Source organism: Podarcis vaucheri (assembly GCF_965113315.1).
Source record: "Podarcis vaucheri genome assembly, chromosome: 10".
In the NCBI taxonomy this organism is placed as follows: domain Eukaryota; kingdom Metazoa; phylum Chordata; class Lepidosauria; order Squamata; family Lacertidae; genus Podarcis; species Podarcis vaucheri.
Window position 1 is genome coordinate 65,601,829 of NC_138748.1, and position 22,848 is coordinate 65,624,676.

Genomic DNA, 22,848 nt, shown 5'->3' on the forward strand with positions numbered 1-22,848 from the left:
ACGTCATTGTTTGTTGTCATTTATTCAATGCGCTATATAACAGGAGCTGGCAAACACGCACACAGGAATTGTCTTCTTGGGCTAAGAGCAAAGACAATCCGGTCCGGTGTTCTGTTTCATTAACAGCCAACCCAAGGCACCTCTGCGCTTCCAAACAAGAAGGAGTAAAGACGGGGGTCTTCCTATCCTGTTTTGTTCCAAGCAACTGGCATTCAGAGATATACTGTATAGGGAAGTTCCATTTGGCTCTCACGGCTAATATCCATTGTTTGTTGTTTCAGGTTGCTACCGTTCATAGGGAGTCCAAAGGAAAGGGGTGTGTGGTGCTTATATCCAAAATCTCTCAATGACAGCAGAATTTGGGGGGGGGGGACAGCACCCTGGATGGGAGTAGGACTGCTGTCCATGAACACATGCCTATGTGTCTGGGAGACTAGGCACTTGTTATAGTTCCATTCTGTTGGTAGTCTTTCCTTTGGATAAAGGTAAAGGGTAAAGGGACCCCTGACCATTAGGTCCAGTTGTGGCCGACTCTGGGGCTGCAGCACTCATCTAGCTTTATTGGCCGAGGGAGCCGGCGTACAGCTTCCGGGTCATGTGGCCAGTATGACTAAGCCGCTTCTGGCGAACCAGAGCAGCGCACGGAAACGCCGTTTACCTTCCCGCCAGAGTGGTACCTATTTATCTACTTGCACTTTGACATGCCTTCGAACTGCTAGGTTGGCAGGAGCTGGGACAGAGCAATGGGAGCTCATCCCGTCGCGGGGATTCAAACCGCCGACCTCCTGATAGGCAAGTCCTAGGCTCTGTGGTTTAACCCACAGCGCCATCTGCGTCCCTTATATACTGGCTGTGTATCTTGATAGACTGAGTAGAGCAAATTATTACCGAGCTAATGTTTGCGTGTGTGAATGTAATCATTATTTGTTTGTTTGTTTGTACCCCACCCATCTGGCTGGGTTTCCCAGTCACTCTGGGCAGCTCCCAACAGAATATTAAAACACAATAAAACACCAAACATTAAAAATGTCACTAAACAGGACTGCCTTCAGATGTCTTCTAAAAATCAGATAGGTATTTATCTCCTTGACATCTGCTGGGAGGGCGTTCCACAGGGCGGGCGCCACCACCGAGAAGGCCCTCTGCCTGGTTCCCTGTAACTTCACTTCTTGCAGTGAGGGACTTGCCAGAAGGCTCTCGGAGCTGGACCTCAGTGTTTGGGCAGAACAATGGGGGTGGAGACGAGGCCATTTAATAATGTAATAATGTTTAGCTTTTGAGCTGCTGTTTTGTTAGCACTGTTTTATAGATTATAATTATCAATAATTGTTTTTGTGATGATTTGCCAATTGTGTAAGTCGTGTGCTGTCAACTGTGATGCTGCAGTGTGAGGTGAATGGTTTGTAGGCCACTTTGGGATTTGCTTGAATGGAAGTGGCACAGAAATACAGCCAACCATCGATGAATTCGCCAACTTTATTAGAAACTATCTAAGCTGGCAGCTGTCACCAGTTCTTGTGACTAAGCTACACAATGGTGAAATACATCCTATTGAGACTTCAGGACCTGCTATTCAGTTTCTGGGGGTAACATTCTAGTAAAATGGAAGAGGCAGAAAATTGTGTGACAGTGTGCTGTTTAGTTTGCACCTTAAATATAGCCTACTGCTTGTTGCTTTATGATGTTCTGAAGCCACCAAAGATGCCACTGTATAAACAACTGTAGGAAAAACACTGTTTAAGGAATAAATTTTCAAGTGTCAGCATCAGTTGTAGCAGACATTTTATCTAATTAGAAAAGAAATCTTAACAGAAATCATGTTATGATTTTTTTCTCCCCAGTGACTAGTTTTCAAGTATGGAGACCCACCCAAAAGCTTGCTTACTTATAGGGTTAACTTTTGGGTCTCCTAATTTTTGTCCAACTGTCACAATCCGGAAAGGTTCCAAATGGTAACCTGAGTCTTTGCATTTAACAGGAAACCAGGAGGTTAGAAGAACCTCTGTATGTCTGTGAGAGAGAGAACAGATGCGTGCAAATGCAAGAGAAGCAGGAAAAGGTGGCTGTTACGGAAAAGGTGGATGTTAAGGGAACATGAGCTTTCATTGGTTAAAAAATTAAAGAGCTGCAATTCTGGAGTAATACTGGAAATTCGGGCCAGCAGAAGAGCATTTACAGTGGATTACTAAGCTTCCTAAATCACCAAAGAAGTAAAGTCCAGCAATATAAGACTCCTTTGTAGCTAACTAAAAATACATTGTCAGTGGATTTGTCCAGTTTTATGTATAAGCAATACTTCTTTCACCTGAACTAATACTAGTAGTCATATAAGCCCCTTATTGCCATGTGCTGCATTTGCCCCCCTCTTTTTTTGCTAATCTTCAAGGATTTAGCTTCTTTGCCACATACCTCAGGGCACCAACTGATAAAGCTCAAACTCTCCGTTTTTCCAGGACACCAGCAGAGCGGCCTTGCAAAAAATGAAAATCACTCAAGAGATTTAAAAGGGGGGAAATTTATTTTCAAAATCCTGACTAGCAGCAAAGAGGTGGACTTTTTCGACTTTTTTTTTCCTCCAAAGCTTATCTGTCTAGATCAGTTTAAATTTTAATTCTATCCAGGGACTCTTTCATGCAGCCTGGCTTTAAAGTTTATCTTTTGACAGGGACTTTTCACCAAGGTAACAGGAAGCTTTGTCAATGTAATCTGCCCGAGCTTATATGGCTTTCCCTATAATACAATATATTTTAGGGCTACGAAGAATAGACTTTTAATAGGTGGTATTGTTCCATTATATTCCTAATGTTACACCAAATTCTAAAAAACCAGGAGACAAAACCTAGACAAGAACCAGTTATGGAATGGGAGCGGAAAACTACATTCACATGAATTATTTTTGAGTTTGTTCGCATGGTATGGTTTTGGTATACGTAATTCCACCCCTTGCCCTGTATTGTGAAAGGCTGTGGCTATGATTAGTTATTCCAAAACTATTGTCATCTATACGTATTTATTTATACATGGTTTTCCACTGGGTAAGTATAATCCCCTACCTAGTTTGGTTATTAAGGGGATTTAAAGTGCGATTTCTTACCCCAAAGCTTGCAAGCTAAATAGAATAAAATAAAAAGAGAAGTAAAGAGAGAGAGAGAGAGTGAAGAGGCAAATGGCTGGGGTGGATGGAAAAAGGGGAAGGTTGGAAAAGATGCACACACAGTTGCCAAAACTGATTTTCTCACTGAGGAGTCTCCCAAGCAAACTACGTATCTTTGAGCTGAGACAAACTTCCCTTGCCTAAGCCTGTTCTTTCCCCAGGACCTCCTCTTTTCTCAGAGAGGAGGACCGCTGCCTCTCTGAAACTGGGGACAAGATTAACTGAGACAACACAGATGCCTCTCACCAATTATCTCCAATTCAGCCCTCGCTGCAGAAGGTTGGGCTATGGGGAGCGTCTCCACCCCCATTGTTCTGCCCGGACGCTGAGCTCCAACGCCAAGGGCCTTCTGGCGGTTCCCTCATTGCGAGAGGCAAAGCTACAGGGAACCAGGCAGAGGGCCTTCACGGTAGTGGTGCCCGCCCTGTGGAACGCCCTCCCACCAGATGTCAAAGCGATAAACAACTACCTGACATTCAGAAGACATCTTAAAGGGAAGCTTTTAATGTGTGACATTTTAGTGTATTTTTGGTCTCTGTGGAAGCCGTCCAGAGTGGCTGGGGAAACCCAGCCAGATGGGTGGGGTACAAATAATAAATTATCATCATCATCATCATCATCATCATCATCAGTATTGGCAGCCTGGTTTACTGCTCGTGAGGGAGCCCCATCCCCTCTTCTGCATGGCCAGGAGAACTTCTACTGAGTTTTGTTTCACTTTTAAATGTGGCAGCTAGCCTGGTAATAGGGAGCAGTTACTAGTTACTGGTCCTAAATGATCTACAATGGCTCCCAGTACCTTTCTGAGCACAATTCAAAGTGTTGGTGCTGACCTTTAAAGCCCTAAACGGCCTCGGCCCAGTAAACCTGAAGGAGCGTCTCCACCCCCATCATCCAGCCCAGACACTGAGGTCCAGCTCCGAGGGCCTTCTGGTGGTTCCCTCACTGCGAGAAGCAAAGCTACAGGGAACCAGGCAGAGAGCCTGCTTGGTAGTGGCGCCTGCCCTGTGGAACACTCTCCCATCAGATGTCAAGGAGATAAACAACTATTTCACTTTTAGAAGATATCTGAAGGCAGCCCTGAAGGGAAGTTTTAATGGTTGATGTTTTACTGATATTTTTAATGTTTTGATTGGAGCCGCCCAGATGGGCAGCATATAAATAATAAAGTTGTTGTTGTTGTTATTATAAAGAGGAGGGAGCAAACTAATGCCAGTGAAAAATAGCAGCTAGATGTACATAGAGCTGATTTATTTAGGAAATTGGCATACAGGACAGAAAATGTAAAGTACCGTATTTTTCGCTCTATAACACGCACCCGACCATAACACGCACGTAGTTTTTAGAGGAGGAAAATCCGTAGGCATGCCACCCGTAGGCATTTCCTCCATAACACGCACAGACATTTCCCCTTACTTTCTAGGAGGAAAAAAGTGAGTGTTATGGTGCAAAAAATACGGTACCCTTTTGGAGATGCAGTGCTGGATCAGTAAAGACAATAGGCCATAAATAAAATTTCCATTTTACCTTTACCTCCAACACCCCTGTTGTCCTATTCATTTTTAGAATGCAAGCTTTCCTGCGTATGTAGTCCCCCTATATCAGGGGTGTCCAAACTTTTTTCAAAGGGGGCCAGATTTGATGAAGTGAGGGCCGACGCATGAGGGCCGACCAAAGTTGTTGACCTTTTTTCAGGATTGGAGTTGCTGAGCTTTTTTAAGGATTGATGTTATTAAGGTGTTTTCGGGATTTTACCCCAGGAAATAAACTGTCACAGGGGCCTGACCGACCAGCAGGCCAGATTAGGTTCTCAAAACGGACTTTGGACATGCCTGCCCTACATGAATAGTACAGGTACATTAACTTGAACGTGCTCAAATTTTAAAAGAAGACTTAGGGTAGGGTAAAGGTGAAAACTGCAGGAAAGGTGTGGATTTAGGGATCTGTTAACTTTTAAAACTTTCATAATTAAAAGACCAACATAAACAGAACCCCTGCTGGATCTGGCCAAAGGCCCATCTAGTCCAGGTAGCCAACCAAATGTCCATGGGAAGCCTGCAAGCAAGACCTGAAAACACTTTTGTGATTCCAAGTAACTGGTATTTGAAGTCATACTGTCTCCAACAGTGGAGGGAGAACAAAGCCTTGACCTCCATCTGTCAGGGATGCTTTAGCTGAGATTCCTGCATCGCAGGGGGTTGGACTAGATGACCCTCGAGGTCCCTTCCAACGCTACAATTCTAGGCTTCTATGATTCTGTTAGCCTCATTTTACTACTGTGAAATCCTTTCGATAAATTCAGTTTTTAGGTTTAAATATTTTACTGTTTCAGAACCCTATGAAGCATATATTTAGACGTTGCTCCGGTATAATTCTGCTATGGAGTGGGAAGCTGAGCAATAAAGAACCCCAACACAAAATACACCAATTGCTTACTTTTTCGTGTTTGTGTTTCTCTTTTTCCTTTTCTTTCTTCTCCCTCTCCTTCTTCTCTTTCTCTTTCTCCTTCTTCTCCTTTTCCTTGTCCTTCTCCCTCTCTTTCTTCTTCTTCTTCTCCTTTTTGTCCTTCTTCTTTTCTTTGGGCTTCTCCTTCTCCTCAAAGAGTTTTTCGGGAAGGATCGTCGGGAGGGCCGGCAACAGCGACGGGAGTTTCATGGCAGCCGGGGTGCTGAACAAGGGCAGGGGCAGGTCTTTGGGAGGCAGAACAAGAGGCACTGACGAAGATTTATTCTTGCCTTTATTTTTCTCTTTAACTTTCTCCTTGTCTTTCTTGTCTTTATCTTTCTTGCCTTTATCTTTCTTCTTGTCTTTATGCTTCTCTCGTTCTTTCTTGGTGCTGCCATCTTTTACCTTGACTTTTGGCTCATCATCAAAGTCTTTAATTTTGAACTTGTACGGATCCAAGTCATCATCTCTGATCAAGTCCTTCCACGGAAATTTTACTTCTTTGCCTCCATCTTTGTCTTTATCCTTGTCTTTGTTTTTCTCCTTGTCTTTGTTCTTCTCTTTATTCTTCTCCTTGTCTTTGTTCTTTTCCTTCTTCTTCATTTTTGTCTTCAACTCTTTCTTCAGCTTCTTCATAACTTCTACTGAGGAAGCCAGCTTAGTTTTCTCCTCGTAAACTTTGAGCAGAGGCTCTGGAGTTGGTGGAGAAGCAGAGGGAGATGAGAAATAAGGGAAGTTTGCCGGCAAATTGGCAGGAGGACCCATATTTGCTTTTCGAATGACCTCATCTATGGAGTCATCCATCGTCCATGAAATGTCTGAGCTTGACGTTCCACCAGAGGGAGGAACTGGGGTGCTTCCTGCTTTATTTAAGCTGCTGTTAGCAGAAACAGAAGCTTTGGGGGTTGTAGTCTCTGACACAGAGAGTCTTTTAGGGCTAGTGAAAACATCCCCTTCCGATTCTGACCCTGAGGAAAACTCGAATGGGTCCGGGTCCCGTTCAGCACAAGCACGAGCAATTACAGCATCAATGGAATCGTCAATTGTCTTGTCAAGCACGGCCACTTTCTTCGCCGGATTCTCACTGTTTGGTTTCCCAGGGTCAACGGGGGTTGGCCCTTGCTTTATTTGGATATTCTCTTTCCCCATCTTTTCACTTAACGCTGCCAAGGGCGTTCTACTCGGGGTCTCCTGCTTAACTGCTACCTGAGGGACATGAACCGGAACCTTTGGACTCTTAGGACTTCTGGGGCTCTTGGATCGGCCCGGCGATTTCTTCTCTTTGGGTCCAGTTTTTGGAGAGCGGATGGGGCTTCCGGCCACTGCTGGTGATGGAGGAACTTTGGGCGCCTTAGTCTTCTGCCCTGGGGAGTTCGTTTTCACCTTTGCTTTAGGTGTAAATGCTCTGGGCTCCAACGGTTTGGAAACCGGCAACTGCGATTTTGCAATGGGAGCCAGTATGGGTGGTTCTGGAGAGAGAGGAGCCACATCGGCACCATCCTGAACGCAAACCGGGGAAAGCATGGGGGGCACCTTCTGGGCATTGATGGAACTAAGAGGCTCACGCGGTTCCACCGTCCCCTCTGGACTATCTCCTTTCACGCTAGCTAGTTTTGGCCGCTTCGTGGCAGGCATTTCCTCAGATTCGGGACTTTCTAATGGCCTCTTGCTCAAGTAGTTTTCATCATTGACAGCCTCCTCTTCTTCCATTTCTCCCTCTTCCTCCAAAGGTACTTGCATGGCTTCTGCTGAAGTCCCGCCATCAGTGGGCACCTGCTCTTCCTCTTCCTCTGTTGAAAGAAACAAGTAAAGGGAAAGTTGTTAGCTTACTTAAGACAATGGCACAACTTTCTAGAGAGATCACAAGAAGTAAGCTCACATGGACTGAATGACTCAGTTTAAGAACTGTACAAAAACAAAGCATTTCACTTATCAGATACAGTATACAGATTAAATGGTACACAACAGCACTTTATTCACCTACCCACCCACCCACACCCACACACATATATATAGTATCATTTTCATATTTTCAGAGAAATCCATTCTCAAATTGTGGTCCATAAGCAATTTCTCTACTGCTATTTTTTAAAAATCCATTACATCTACCATTTCAATTGGAGCCAATTGCAGCATCTCCCTCCACATCAAGTGATTGTCTGCTTCTTTGAATCAAAATATCACAACCAGAGTAGAGATTCTAGGTGTGCTGGATTTCGCTAGCAGGCCAAGGAAATATATATCCTCAGAGAGAGAAATGTCTTATTTCCTTCCTTCAACCAACCAACCAACCAACCAACCAACCTGAAACCTTATTTTTACTGAGTTTCACTGAAGTTACATGTAAAGTAGCAAGGAAGGAAGAGCGAACCAAATAAACCAAAAGGAAACATAAACAACTCTGGTTGACCACCGTGAGTTTTATCCAGCACTGTGTGAGTGGACTTTCACTAGCACAGCAGGATTTCCCGTTTCTCTCCCAGGGGTTCTCTCCCTAAGCACCCCTAAATATCTGTTCCAGAGTGTTCCCCAATTGTCTAGAACAGATTTTGCATGTGTGCAGGAAGCTGCAGGGGAAAGTAGGAGGAACAGTCCATTGTGCAAGCGAAAGTCTGTTGCATGGGCAAAACATCAGCGTTAGATACAATCCCAAGAGTATATATATATACATTTATGTATGTAGTGGCAAGAAAATATAGCTGGTCATCTAGAATCAAATGTCCCCTAATATGTGACACTTTTTGCTTATATCAGGGTGTGTAGCTTAAAAAAAAATCAATGTAGCTACATGGAGTTGTATTCAATGTTTTTCCCCCCTGTCTTTCCTCCCAAAGGAGCCCAGGAAGGCAGGTTAGTCATATTCAGAGTCGACCAACTGAAATCAAAGAATGAGATTAATTTAGGTCCATTAATTTCAGCAGGTTTACTCTGAGTAGCACTTGGTTGGATACAACCAACGGTTCAGTCACAAAATGATTCTCTCGCTCTGCTACTGTTAAATAACCTCTGTACATTCATTTACCCAACTTCACACACAAAAAAAAGTCTGTCTGGTTTGACTTTAGCAACATGAGAGTGGGTGCAGTACACACTCGTCTTTTGCTTAACTATATAACAGCCCTCTTTTGAAGCTTAGTAATTGCAAGAATTTTAAAAACTCCAGCATGAAAGCAACCTGTAGATGCTATTAGTGAGGAATACCAAGAATTATTCGGTTTTTGGAAGGTGGCTGCAAGGAGGAATGAGTATGCAATTTTGTTATTTTAACAAACATTTTTTAAAATAAAATAAAATAAAATATTATTCTGAAACTGTGCAAAGTCTTCCTTTATTCTGAATTCAACTTAAAGAATCTCATTTGGAAGAGTTTCCTTTCAGGCTATGGGAGGGGATGTTTCTTCCCTCTAAAATGTGTCAATGCCCCGATTTAGGAGAGTTGAGTCAAGAGCCCTGGGCTGAAGCATGAATGAGTGCCAGCATCACAAATTAAGTAAAACGAGCTAACAAGTCGAGCTTTTGCCAAGGCCCAGAGGATTTACAGCAGCCAGTCCAGAGTGGAGACTTTGCCCGGGGATAAAGCCTTAGCCTTCTGTGAAAAACAGAAAAGTGTTAGGCAGTTCAGTTTTGCTTGGATGGGCATGCACATTTCTGTCTCTTAAAAAAAAGAGAAAGAAAAAGCAAATCACTCTTGACTGAGTCGGCACCTGCTAGAAATAGACTGAACCGCCAGTTTTTGTGCTGCAGGTTTCTCAAATCTGGTTCAATCATTATCTGATCTATTATGGGAATGAAATATGCTTTCTTGCCCTATAATGGTATGAATTAAGAGGGGAATGAGTGGTGGTGCTGGAAAAACATTTCAAATTCATAGGGAACAGCTTCCAAGTTATAGATGTCAGCCCAATGCAGGCCTGGAAAAATGCCTTCGCGTTGCTTAGCTCCCTGCATCAAATTCCAAGGGGCCCAAAGAACTATGATTCCCCCTAGCCCGTTTCAGAAGATACCTCTGATCACCTGCAAAAACACCATTCAATAGCTCCTCCTTCCGACATTCCATCAAGAGTTATTAACAAGTCCTTTAAAAGGTGTTTCAGACAGATGTTGACAGGCCTACTAAAAGCCAAAGATATTCAAGGTATCTTGCGTTCTTAACAAGAGCATCTGCAAAGTTAAACCTCTTTCTAGATTGTATCAATTCAGACAAAAGGTGAGCTTTCGCTGTGGCTGCAGAGGCCAGTAACTCCTAACTGCTCCCCTGGCAGTACCTAAGTGACCCCTCCGGGGCTCAGGCCTAGGCAACGTGCATGGAGGTCCTGGGCTGTCTAAGTGACAAGACCCCCCTCTCAGCCTAGCTGATGTGGTCCAAAGGAAAGCAGAGTAAGATGTTTGACAACAGCTTGGCTGCAGGAGTTGCTGGAAGGAGGTGTACAAGGCGGCCTCCAGCCATCTTAAGGCCTCCGCTCTGGATTTGTGCAGGGTTTACTTGCTCCAAGGCTGTGGGTTAGTCATTTGCTAAGAGAAAAACTACCATCTTCTTCCAAGCAAGTCATTGCTCAAGCCCCTGGGGGGAGTGCGGTAGTGATAAGTTGTTTCTTACTTGTCTGCAAGGTTGGCTGAGGCTACCTGGTTTGTTTTACTATTTATTTACTTAGTAATTTCCTGCTGGGAAACCATGCAAGAAGTCTACACATTTAAAAGCATAAAGATCATCAAAAATACTAAAGTACAATAGACAGCAGCGTAAGACTAGCAAAACGTCAACTCGCATGCCTCCGTTTTGCAAGTTTTCACAGCTAGAGGTCCTGCAGATGTAATTATCGGCTTGTGTGTGCACACACTTTTCTTTTTTTTAAATATCACTTCTGGAGTTCTCAAACAGGACATTCATTTTAACGAAGACTTTTAAACATCAGAAGGTAAACTGACTGTAGATTTATTTTTTTAAACTTGGGTTTAAAAACTTTGCTATTTGCCCTTAACCATAAGGGATAACGCAGAGCAGAAAAGTCTGAATGTAAAAAACAAACAGAATTAATTTCTGCATGGGTAGATTCTGAAGAGAGAGGGCGGAAATATATTATTGCATGGTGGTGCCAAAATACTGGTCTGGGTTGCTGTTTTTCCTGTTTAGTACCATTAAGAACCTTCAGCTGAGAAATGTGTTAAGAATACAGTAACAACCAAAACCATCATCATGCATTTATACTGTGCTTTAAGAGTACCCAGCTTTGCTTAAATAAATAAATAAATTACCGTATTTTTCGCTCTATAACATGCACCCGACCATAACACGCACATAGTTTTTAGAGGAGGAAAATCCGTAGGCATGCCACCCGTAGGCATTCCCTCCATAACACGCACAGACATTTCCCCTTACTTTTTAGGAGGAAAAAAGTGAGTGTTATGGTGCAAAAAATACGGTATGTTGTGCTACACATTACTTCAGTTGGGGATGCCTTGCCGTGACCACCACATACCTTGGAGATAGCAAGAAACTGACGGAAGTTTGCAAGAGATACACAGTGATGAGCAATACACATGTGAAATACATGGAAAATGCAGCACAACAGTGACAAAAGGGCAATGAGAAAGGGAGGGAGATAAATGGGTGGTACACAGGAGATACAGGTAGGCCCCATATACCTGCCAGACATAGGGGCAGCATGCAAAGAAAAGGACATGTGACTGGGCTCACATGGGAAAGGGAGACACAGAGAGATGGGCAGAGAACACTGGGACTGGCTGAACAGGAATTTGATGCAAGCTTCCAGTAGCAGCTGCAGCAACAACAAAAACAACAACACAACAACAGGATTTATGTAGTGTGCTAAAGTGTTCAAAATGTCTCATATATTCTGTATTTTTCCATGTATAAGACTATATTCCCCCCCAAAAAAAAAATTTTAAGTTTGAAATTGGGGGTCGTCTTATACACACTGAATGTTGCAATTAAATAGTCTTAACTTGGGGCTCAAAAAATAGGGGGCATCTTATACACGGGGGCGTCTTCTACACGGAAAAATACGGTATTTAACCCAGAGTTCATTGCAAGGTAGGCCAGTATTGTTATCCCCATAGTGCAGGGTTCTTTTTGTGGAGGCAAGGAGGAGAGGTGCAATGGCTGAGTTAGTTGCTTGCCCGATATCCCTGGCGAGCCGATGGCTCAATTAAGATTTGTAAACCGGAGAAGATCATCCGTGAGTTGCAGAGTTCGATTTTAAAGGAAGAAATGTGAAAACATGGTGTGTGTGTGTGTGTGTGTGTGTGTGTGAGAGAGAGAGAGAGAGAGAGAGAGAGAGGGAGGGAGGGAGGGAGGGGGACAGAGACAGAGGAAGCTATGCACAAATCCCATATAATTCTAAATAATTTCATTTGCTATGCTGGCAACAGTCCAGTTGCTCATCATCATATTTTTTCCTCTGCAAGCTGCAGACTACACTGCATCTCACCTTAAGAAGAGCAACAACCAACCGGGGGGGACGGACGGGACAGCACAGAGTCAAAAAGCATCAGAAGCAAACAAACCACAAAGCTGAGCAAGTTTTCCTAGGATGTTTGCAACAGGCTCTCTCTCTCTCCCCCCCCCCCACTCTATCTGCACCTCAGCAATAAATCGGGCTTCTTAGACCAAAGAACTCAGTAAAGTATATGCACTATATTCCTTGTTTAAACATATTTCATCCCCCCCCCTGTTAAAAATGAAATTATTAGCAAAGACAAGGTAATTAGGCAGTGACAACTTGCACACTGCAACCAATCAATAACAGGAGTATATTAACTGGGCTGACAGTTGTGTGACGCTGATGGGTTATAAATGGCTCGAGACTGACCTGCGGAAACGCAGCCTTTCCCTAACATTCTGCAGAATGAAAAGGAGAGAGCCCTAAAATGCTATATAAGCAAGCTAACCTGAAATGACACCTAGTATTATAAATGGCCTAATCTATATGTTAATATGGTTGTATCACATAACTGCAGCAAGACTAAGATAACAATATGACTTTGGGGTTTCTATGGCTACCATCCTGGGCGAACGCGCCGAAAAGTGCCTCATTGCTGACACCACACAAGCTTTCCGAGGGCTTCTCTTTGGTTATTTATGATATGATTTATGATAACGACAACATCTCCCATTTTCTCCCCTCGTCAGATACAATAAATTGCCATCGTTAATCACTGCTCTTGGTTCAGACCCGATTACAATAGTATAATAGGGGCACAGCTATGGTAATAGTGTGCATTAAGGTGAGATTTCTCACACCCGCTCGTTCCCGATAAAAGAAATATGAATTTGGAGATCATCCGAGACAATGTCACTATCTGGAGTATTTCAATAATCTCCCTTTTCAAGTGCTGCTGGGTTGGAAATTTCTGAGCCATCTAAGATCCTCCACCGATCCTCTGACAAAAGGTCATGTTTTACGATCTGCAGATTGGGAATCCAGGCAGTATTTACACTTCTCAAGTGTGCTGCCACTGGAGTGAGCTGGCGGGGGAAGAGGGATGGTGAGTAAACAGTTTCCCCAGACTGTGCTTACTTATTTAATATTGTGGAGAAGGGGCTTTTTGTGTTAGCACTGACAACGTCTTATTTTAAAACAAACCCCCAAATTCCCTCATTTTAAAACATAGATGCAAACAAGCATTACCCAACGCAACAAGGCCATCTATCTGCCCTGCTCTCAGCTGTCCCTTCCTTATTATTTGACACCAGGGGAGCCCACAGGGAATGTAGGAGACCTGTAGCAAAGCAGAAGCATAGACTATCGATGGCTCTCCATGGTGAGAGACAACATGCTTCTGAATACCAGTTGCTGTAAACCGAGGAGGGGAGCGGGAGAGCACTGTTGAACTCAGGGGGTCTGCTTGCTTGCATCTATCTGTTTGGCCACTGAGAGAACAGAGTGCTGAACTGAATGGGCCATTGAACACACATACCCCCTGCAAAATCCCTATCAGCATGCCTTGGGTGACAATTTTAACAACACAATGCTAAAAATAAAAGCAAGTCAGTATGGCATAAGACTATCCAAAGGCTAGTCACAACTGGATGCCATGTACAATCCCTCAAAGACGGACATCTTTTCAATTTTCCCCACTCATCTCCCTGCCTCCATTTTTGGTAAAGAGATCACTTAAAGCACGCATAAACAAGAGGTCAAGGTCCTCTATGATTCTTTCCCTAGTAAAAGGTAAAGGGACCCCTGACCTTTAGGTCCAGTCGTGGACGACTCTGGGGTTGCGGTGCTCATTTCACTTTATTGGCTGAGGGAGCCGGCGTACAGCTTCCGGGTCATGTGACCAGCATGACTAAGCTGCTTCTGGCGAACCAGAGCAGCACACAGAAACGCCGTTTACCTTCCCGCCGAAGCGGTACCTATTTATCTACTTGCACTTTGACGTGCTTTCAAACTGTTAGGTTGGCAGGAGAAGGGACCAAGCAAAGGGAGCTCACCCCATTGCGGGGATTCGAACTGCCGACCTTCTGATTGGCAAGTCCTAGGCTCTGTGGTGTAACCCACAGAGCCACCCGCGTCCCTCTCTTTCCCTAGTAAGGAGACACAAATTCATGAAATACACCAGGACCTACCTCACAAACCCTGCTTTCGATTTACACGATGGCATTACTGGGTTGTGGTCCAGTCTAAGATGGTCTGCAACAGCAGCACTACCACCATACAAATATATATTTAAAAAGAAGAAACAGGGCCCCCCAATGTATGCCTGTGTTAAAGGTGTGTCTCTAGTCTGAAAATAGCGACGACAGCAGTAAACTTGGATCTGCCCACAAGCCGAGATGGCAGTCAATCAGGTTCCCTGACAAAGTGTTTGCAAACAGGTTTATCACATTTCCACCCTAACATTTTAGATGTACACTTGGTATAACGTATTAGGTGTAAAGCTTAATGAAAATAATATGGCATGACCCTTGGTTGCCCCAGCCATATATTTTCAAGGACAGGGATGTGCTACTGAAAGAAGAGAGAGGGAGAGAGAAAAGGCAAGTCAGCTGCTGTAAGTCCCAATCTATCTACACCCTCTGCAGGCTCCTTATGAACTTCCCTACCTAAACACAAGCTCTGGTTTAAAAAGGCAACATTCCTTCCTGGTTGCTTCCATAGCAGGCTGCTAATGATACCACTCTCGATTCACACTCTTGTTAAAGACGCTCTCGTTCAAAGCCAGCTTCAGAGATCATGGTGAGAGAGGCAGCATGAAAACCTAGATGGAAAGATACTGAAATTTGCACAGCACACCCCTGCCAGGTGTTCCTACAAATTGGCAGCAAAAGACAAATTGCTTATGTGTGCATACAAGTTGCTCTGCCCCCACTAAAATAAACTGAATGCACTTTTTTTAAAAAAAGTATCAATACAGGTGCTTCGCTTCTGGCACATTGCATCAGAATAAGGTATTCATAGCTCAATTAGCCAAGTATTCTTTGGCGCAGGGTAGATGAGATCTAGGCTGGGCTAGATTTGCAAAGAGCAACCTATAAAGGCAGAACTGCCACTGTTATGATCTTGTTCCTCAGCCCTTAATAGATTTACACATCACTTGGGAAGACAGGTGAACTAATGCCAGTGTACTGGAAGAAGCAAAGATCACCAGTGTCGAAGCAATGATTCTTCAACATCAACTTCTTTGGACAGGTCATGTTGTGCAGATGCCTGATTATTGTCTTCCAAAGCAACTACTCTATTCCGAACTTAAAAATGGAAAGCATAATGCTGGTGGTCAACAAAAGAGGTTTAAAGACTGTCTCAAGGCAAATCTAAAAAAAGAGAAAGGAGTATAAACACCAACAATTGGGAAACATTCGCCTATGAGCGCTCCAATTGGAGAACAGCCTTTACCAAAGGTGTCAAGGCTTTTGAAGACAAACTCAGGACGCAAGGGAGAAACGTGCTAAGAAGAAGGCACACTTAGCAATTCCATACCGTGATCAACTCCTGTCCGGAAACCAATGTTCCCACTGTGGAAGGATGTGTGGATCCAGAATTGGCCTCAACAGTCACTTACGGACTCATTATTAAAACTGTGTTTATGAAAGACAATCTTACTCAGCTACAAGCGATCGCCAAAGAAGACCAGAATTAGAACATCTTGTTCCCTGCAGGAAGTTGACAGCATCCAGAGGATTTAGTGGGAGACAGGCAATGTTTTTGTGTTGTTAACATGTCCCCACGCCTACATCCCCCAAATGAGAGGCATCAGTGCAAGAGAATAAGACTGGGACAAGTTAGGGAAACAAGCAAGGACTATGGATTCCTTGCAGAAAGTAGATAAATGGAAAGGGGACGTCAAACTGAGATGCAAGATAGGAAGCTAATTAGAGAAGTGCTTTTGTACCAGAAGGCTGGAATAGGAATGTTTTGATAAACAGAATAAAAATTTAAAAAATAAGTATTTCCTGGAAAAAACAGAATGCAGTGTAGAGGCACATGGTGGCTGGTTTGTATCAATTGTGCAGCAAATTCAGATCTGAAGCTCCAAAGGGGGACTTGGTGAAGGTTTGGAAACCTCCGAACTGAATAACATGTAGCTCATTTGCTGCACCATACAAGGCTAGATCGTCACCAAAAAGAGAAAAATGAAAAATGGCTACTGCTGACATTGGCCTCTGCAAGTTTACACCAGAACCTTCACTCAGCTCTCACCTGTGGCTCCTAGAAGCTGTCAGCATGCGACAGAAGCCACTATCCTGGGAACAGCTTTGACAGGCATGCAAATACAAAGCTCCAGAAGATTGAGCAGAGAAGACCAAGAGTGGATCCAATGGTCAAGAGGTGGATCCACTCTTGGTCTTGTCTGCTCAATCTTCTGGAGCTTTCTGCACGTGCTTTAGAGGTAAGTGAGGGGCAGATGTGGCTCATCAACCTGGGAAGTCAGGTAATCTAAGAGGAGAACTTTGTTCCTAAAATTATTCTGCCTTGCAGGATATCTTAGGGAGAAGAAAAGGGTAAACCCTACACAAATCAGGAGTGGAGTCCCTAAGACAGTTGGATGGCACCTTGTACGCCTCCTTCCAGCAACTCCTACAGCCAAGCTGGTGCCAAACGTTTTGCTGTGTTTTTCTTTGGACCACATCCGTGAGGCCAAGAGGAGGGCCTTGTCATCTGGACAGCCCAGTACCTCCATACGCACCAGGGAGGTGACCTTGGTGCTGCTAACGAAGCAGTTTGACTTCACCCCTGGAGGTGCACTCCATTGTCTCTCGAGACTGACGGATGCCAACAACGCTGTTAGTTTGAAAATGGTTGACATGCGAACAGCCCTGGAACTTTTCAAGCCTCGATTAGGAGTCCTTGGGCATATGCATGCACAGATACAGAACACTATTTATAATAAGTAACTGGAGAGGGGGAGAGAAATTGCACGCTCAAGTTAAAATAAAGCATTAAATGCTCTGTGTCTTGGGGGGAGAGGCAATAGGAGTCCCCCCCTATGTTTTTTTCAAACCTAAGACTTTAAGAGGGTAGATCATAGCTTTGAAAAGAGCCTCCCCCTGTCCGTTTTATCACTCAACAAGAACTCTGTTCGCTTCTCTCCATGATCAGCTGGCCTTCTCTGTGCTTTCTACTTCTAACCCATTCCGCGTCAAGTGCCCCTAGGACTGGGAGTTGAGGAGTGGGGGCAGGGGGCTGGCAGGCAGGGAATTATCAGGTAGCGTGATCTTCCATGCAGCTACACAGTAGCACTTCTCAGGCGGCACTCAGCAGCCATTTGAAACTGGAGAGGAGAGCCCTACTCTCTGTCAGCTTCAAAACGCTGCTGTCAGCACCCCCTGGAAAAGTGCTACCAGAGCCATCACGCTGAGTAATAATTCTGCGGGTAGTTTTCTCACTCAAGCAAGCAGTGAAATTTAGAGGGCATGAGAAAAATTAAAACCACATCCACTCGAAGGCCTCTTGCTGTTTACGATGACCTTAGGCTTTTCTGTGAAGGAGGGCTGCGGAGATCTACCGCTTCTCCTCCCAGAACCTCATGCATCAGTGCAATGCCTTCTGATAAATCTCTCTGCTCAGGTCCTGGAAACTGAGCAACTGCGATGGGAATGGGGCTGCAGAACTGTTGCAAGAAGAGGCAGAAGGGTAGAGGGCAAGGGCACTAGTTGAAGTGGCGTTTTCTGCTGTGCACACCCTATCTATGTATTTTCTAAGGTCTGGATTAAATTACTGGTCAATTAAATTGTCATTTGTATAGTTCAGAATCAAAATAAAATGAAACACTCAGAGACTCTCTCCCTATATGTACCTGCCCTTGTATCAGCCAAGGTAGCCCTCCTTAAAATGCCCCAGCGCTGGGATCTCCTTGTTTGGCACTGACAAGCCTTTTCTGTGGTGGCACCCCAGCTCTGCTGCCCACTTCCTCTTGAAATTCAGATGGCTCTCATGCTGCAAGAATTTAGATCCCACGTAAGAACCTGGTTGTTTGCTAAGGCCTTTGATGTTATATTTCTGTTTTGCGTTTTGTAATATGCAATTTTAAATGGTGGCTCGCTGTTTTCACTGAATTTACTGTAAAGCCCCTAGAGATTTTTGGGTGTTGGCAGATATATAAAGGGTAAATAAACAGATTGCACACATCCTGTGCTGGGGAAGACATCGCCTTAGAAAAGGCTCTCTCTCCAGTCAAAGAGAGAAGGCATATTAAGATAATACAAATGCTTGTATTTTAATAAGACCTATTATCTGTATACTAAAGTTACTCCATTGAACTTTCAGAAGCTGTAAGAAAATAGCCATTTGGTTCACACATAACAATGAAGCCATCTTGTTAAGCCAAGTTGTGGTTGTTGTTGTTGTTTTGTATATCTGGATCCAGCCCACTAACTATGGTTTGTTTTCTGTGATCTCAGTTTGCAAATTAATGCCAAGGCAAACCATGGCTAAGCTAGAACATGTGGCCACTTCACTCTCCCTGGTTCTTCCTGCTGCAACAGTGCTCAGACCTAAGCTACGGTTTGGCTTATTTTTATGCCTGATCCTACACTCGTGATTTGTCCTACTACAGACAACCCACGAGCCCTGGTTCATCTACACTAAGCCAAACCATGGCTTAGCTTCAAGAAGCATGGCAGCAAAAGATCAGGGGAGGGGCAAAGCCTCTTCTCACTTAGCAATGGGTTGACTGGGCTGATGTGGGCAAACTCAACAACCTTGATTAACTGCAATTTGCTTGTTTACCATATCTCAGACATCTGAAGAGGCACAAGGAAGAACCGTTAGGAAACAAACCAAGTTTTGTATAGATAAGCCATTACTTATTAGCTTGTCTGTGAAACAAACCATAGGTAAAACAAATCAAGGGTTAGCATGGTTCCGACATGCCTTTCTTTTGGAGAATTCAAGTTGATGTTTAGGAACTGGGAAGACTAAGGGCATCTGGGGATGTTATACAAAAGGATCAAGGAACAATTCCTCCTTCCTCTATTTGTACTTCCTGTATGATACCTGAGCAAGAACCCACACAGGCATTCTTCCAGGCTGAGATGCAAGAGATTCAGATCTGCAAAGAAATTTATTCCTCTTGCCACAGGGTTGGGGGGGAAACACACTAATCTGCGCTTTTGTTTATCTGCTGCTCCACTTCGCTTGACGAAAATGATGGCTGGCTCCTAGACTGGCGACTGCTCAACACCAACAGAAGGTAACCCACTTAAAATAAAATAAAAGGGGGGGGGGGAGAGAAACAGGATAAGGTGTCCAAAGCAGTACAATTAAAAAACAGCCCTCTTCAAACCGCAGCAAGGGTTGGCCCCTGGTGCTCCAAGTGTCCTTGACAAATGAAAAGTGGGTGGGTGGGGGAGGCGGGAAAGTATCTTACGACCTGGGGCTCTAAAACTATTTTAGAATGAGCTTTGAATAATTGTCCTACAATATGAGTTTCCTGATTAATTGCTTAAGATAAGGTCTCCTTTTCCTTGCTGGCCTCCAGTGGCTCTCCCTACTTCCCATAATCACTTGTGTCTCAGTTTTCCCCCTGCACGTTGGGAACGGCTGAGAAGGAGAGAGAGAGAGAGAGAGAGAGGGAGGAAAAAAATGAGATACACAATTCCATTACTTGAGGATTAGCCAGAAGATAACCCTACGTATTCCATTACTGACCATTATTTGAGTAATTATGCAATCAAATTGAGTCAGTTTGAAAGATACCCTAATTGTTTTCCAAGGTTTGCTCAAGCAGTGCATCCAACTAAGTCAAGTTGTGCCTGTGCACAACACAAAACTACATTCAGATTGCCAAGGAGAAATTAAAAGGAAAGCATTCCACTTGCTAGAAGCTAATTAGGCTGTTGAAGGGACCAACTATATAAAGTAAGGAGTTAAGGATCTAGTCTGATCAGCCTTACGCCACAAATCATCCATGATGGCGAGCAGAACCCAGGCGGATGATCTCCAGGTGTTGTTTTCCCAGCTACAGGAATGCAAAATTGGATTTTGCCATGATGTTTCTGGCAGTGGTGATAGCACACACACACACATTAGAGAAGAGACTATCGCCTAAAGCTACACATCTGAATGTGTGTTACCAAACAAGTTCAGATTCCAAAGATAGGAAAAGCTGGTGGACAAATGTCACACACAGACGCACAGAGAGGGGGGGGGGAGAGAGAGATTCTTTGAGTAAGTCCACAATTCTAAGCAAGCTCACTTAGAAGCAAATCCTATTTAAAGCCAACATAATTTTATTCTTAGTAAATATGTTAAAGAGGACATGAGGCCTTAACATGAAGAGGATGGTAGAGGAAAGACGGTATTTAACACGCAATATAGATGCCCCTTAAAGAATCTGAATTTTCAGGGTGGCAAGAAATTTCCTGATGGGCTTGAACGGTGGCGGTCCCTGAAACAATCAGGCAGATATCTAGCAATGTAAAACATTTTCTTTTTCCCTGTCTTCACCGAGTTGCTTAGCTTAAAGGGGGGGGGTGAGCGGAGCCCATTATTTTAGTTCAATTTCTGTGGTTGATTGCCCGCTATATCAAAGATGCATATTCCATCCCTTCATTATATTTGGGTAAACTTGCATACACCCCTCTGTAATTATAATGGGGTATGTGAACACAGCAGAGAGCAGAAAGGAAGGAAAAAGTAGATGATGCATGCCAAGCTGGCTTTAAGGAGTTTTTAGAAATCTGCCCCTCAGAGGGCAAAGACCCTGATGCTACTCACTAGCTGCCTGTAGGGGAAACCACCAACAAAACCAGAGAGAAGAGAGGTTTAAGGCAGCAACTGGCATGAATTGCTCATACAGAGCAAAACACCTAGACTGGGGGGTGTTCCCTAGATGGATTAGCCTCCTGCCACTTTAGGGGTCCCAATGGAGGAATACAGGAGAATAAAATGATAAGAAGAATTTTTCAGGTTTATACATTTCAATAATTTTACAGTCATTTTAACATTTCAAAACTTGACTTCCTACCCCCTCTTTCTGCAGTTCCTTAAATATATTTTTAACATTTTCTGCATATCCAAATTAATTTGTTCATTTATTCATCTACTTTAAATATATGTTCTTATGAAACTGCAGGTCAGGGTGAATAAAAATCAATGATTTAAAAAAATCGGATTCTTAAAAATTTAAATTGGATTTTTAAAATTTAAATTGGATTTTTTTAAAAAAAATGCTGTTGAGGGAAAAATCTTTCTAAAGACAATAATGTAACTTAAATAGAAAACTATCAAAAATCAGATTGTTGCTATTTCCTTGGCATCTGATGGGAGGGTGCAACTACCGAGAAGACCCTCTGCCTAGTTCCCTGTAACCTCACTTCTCGTAGCGAGGGAACCCCCAGAAGGCCCTCGGAGCTGGACCTCAGTGTTCGGGCTGGACGATGGAGGTGGAGGCGTTCCTCCAGGTATTCAAGTATAGTTAAAGGTCAGCACCAACACTTTGAATTGTGCTTGGAATTTATTTCCCTTAACTATAGTTCCCTCCTCCAATGCTCAGCTGCTACCTGTGGCACAACGAACAGCTACACCATCTAACATTTGAACCAACCGAAATATGAGGAGGTCAAAACCCCAGACTCCCTGTTTCGTGTGTCCAAATTGGAATAGCTACCTAGGCTCCACTGAATGCCAGAGATACACTGATGGATGGGGATTCACATTCTCTTTCACACTATTAGCTGTGCGCACACACAACTATGGCTGCTTTGGCACCCCAATGAACAACTCTTCAATAGGTGGACATGCTAGGCTGTGAACACATTCCTACGTGGCTTGGACAAACTCCACTGTGCACAGGGGCTACGTTGGGTGGATGAGTAAGGCTCATCTGTCCAACATCAGGGCCCATGGAATAGCCACAAGCAGGCATCACACTTGCATTGGGCCTGTCCACGTCAACACCAACAGGTATCAGCTCCACACAAACAGCACACCTGTGTGTGGATATCTGATGGGCTTAGAGGTGCCTGACAGGTGGAGCAGGAACACACAATCCCGTTGTCACACCTATACATCCTGACTCTCAAAAGCTTTCTGTTGGGCTTACTTGATCTTCCCTTTCCATCTCATAAATCATACTTGTTGGCCACCAAGAAACCATGAGCAGGTCTGTACCTCTGAATGCCTCAAGAACTGTTCTCGGGTTTTTTTATTCCTTGCTTATTATATCCTGGATCATCAATCCAATATATTATTTGGGGTGTCAATGAAAGTTTTTTTGTTTTAATCACGTAACTGTCTTGTCTTTGAACTTATTAAACATTTTTTAAAAATTTTAAAAAGAGAGATTCAAAGCCCACTCCATGTCACAAACTTTTGGGTGGGCAAAAATCTCCTTACTTAATTTATCCTCAAAACATCCCTGCAAGGTACGTTGCGATTCCGCCCCGCCCCCCCCCCGCCCAGGCACAGATAGGAAAATTAAGATTGAGATAAGGGTTTTGCGCAAAGCCACCCAGTGAGTAGTAGCTGGCTGAGACTGGATTAATTAACTAATTGAAATATATATACATAAACAAATCTCAATAGAGGCACAATTTTGAGAGTGTTAATGAAAAACACCCACCCTCATTGACTAAACAATAGGGACAAATCACTTAGCAGTTGGGAAACGCCTTAAACCCACTGCCTTAGCCAAGAGATGTATCACGATAGCTTACAGTCATCCGGGTTAGAAAAGAAATAGAGGGATATTATATATATATATATATATATATATATATATATATATATATATACACACACACACACACACACACATACACACACACACACACACACACACATACA

General features: G+C 43.6%; 1 protein-coding gene across 2 annotated transcripts in view; it reads right to left on the bottom strand.

The window, feature by feature from the left end:
* Positions 1-22,848, bottom strand: part of TAF3 (TATA-box binding protein associated factor 3) — a 132,755-nt gene that overhangs the window by 33,477 nt on the left and 76,430 nt on the right. For both annotated transcript variants that reach the window (XM_082238801.1, XM_082238800.1), the window contains exon 3: positions 5,591-7,389. In XM_082238801.1, the coding sequence (XP_082094927.1) occupies positions 5,591-7,389 (1,799 nt within the window). The remainder of the gene's footprint in view (positions 1-5,590; positions 7,390-22,848) is intronic.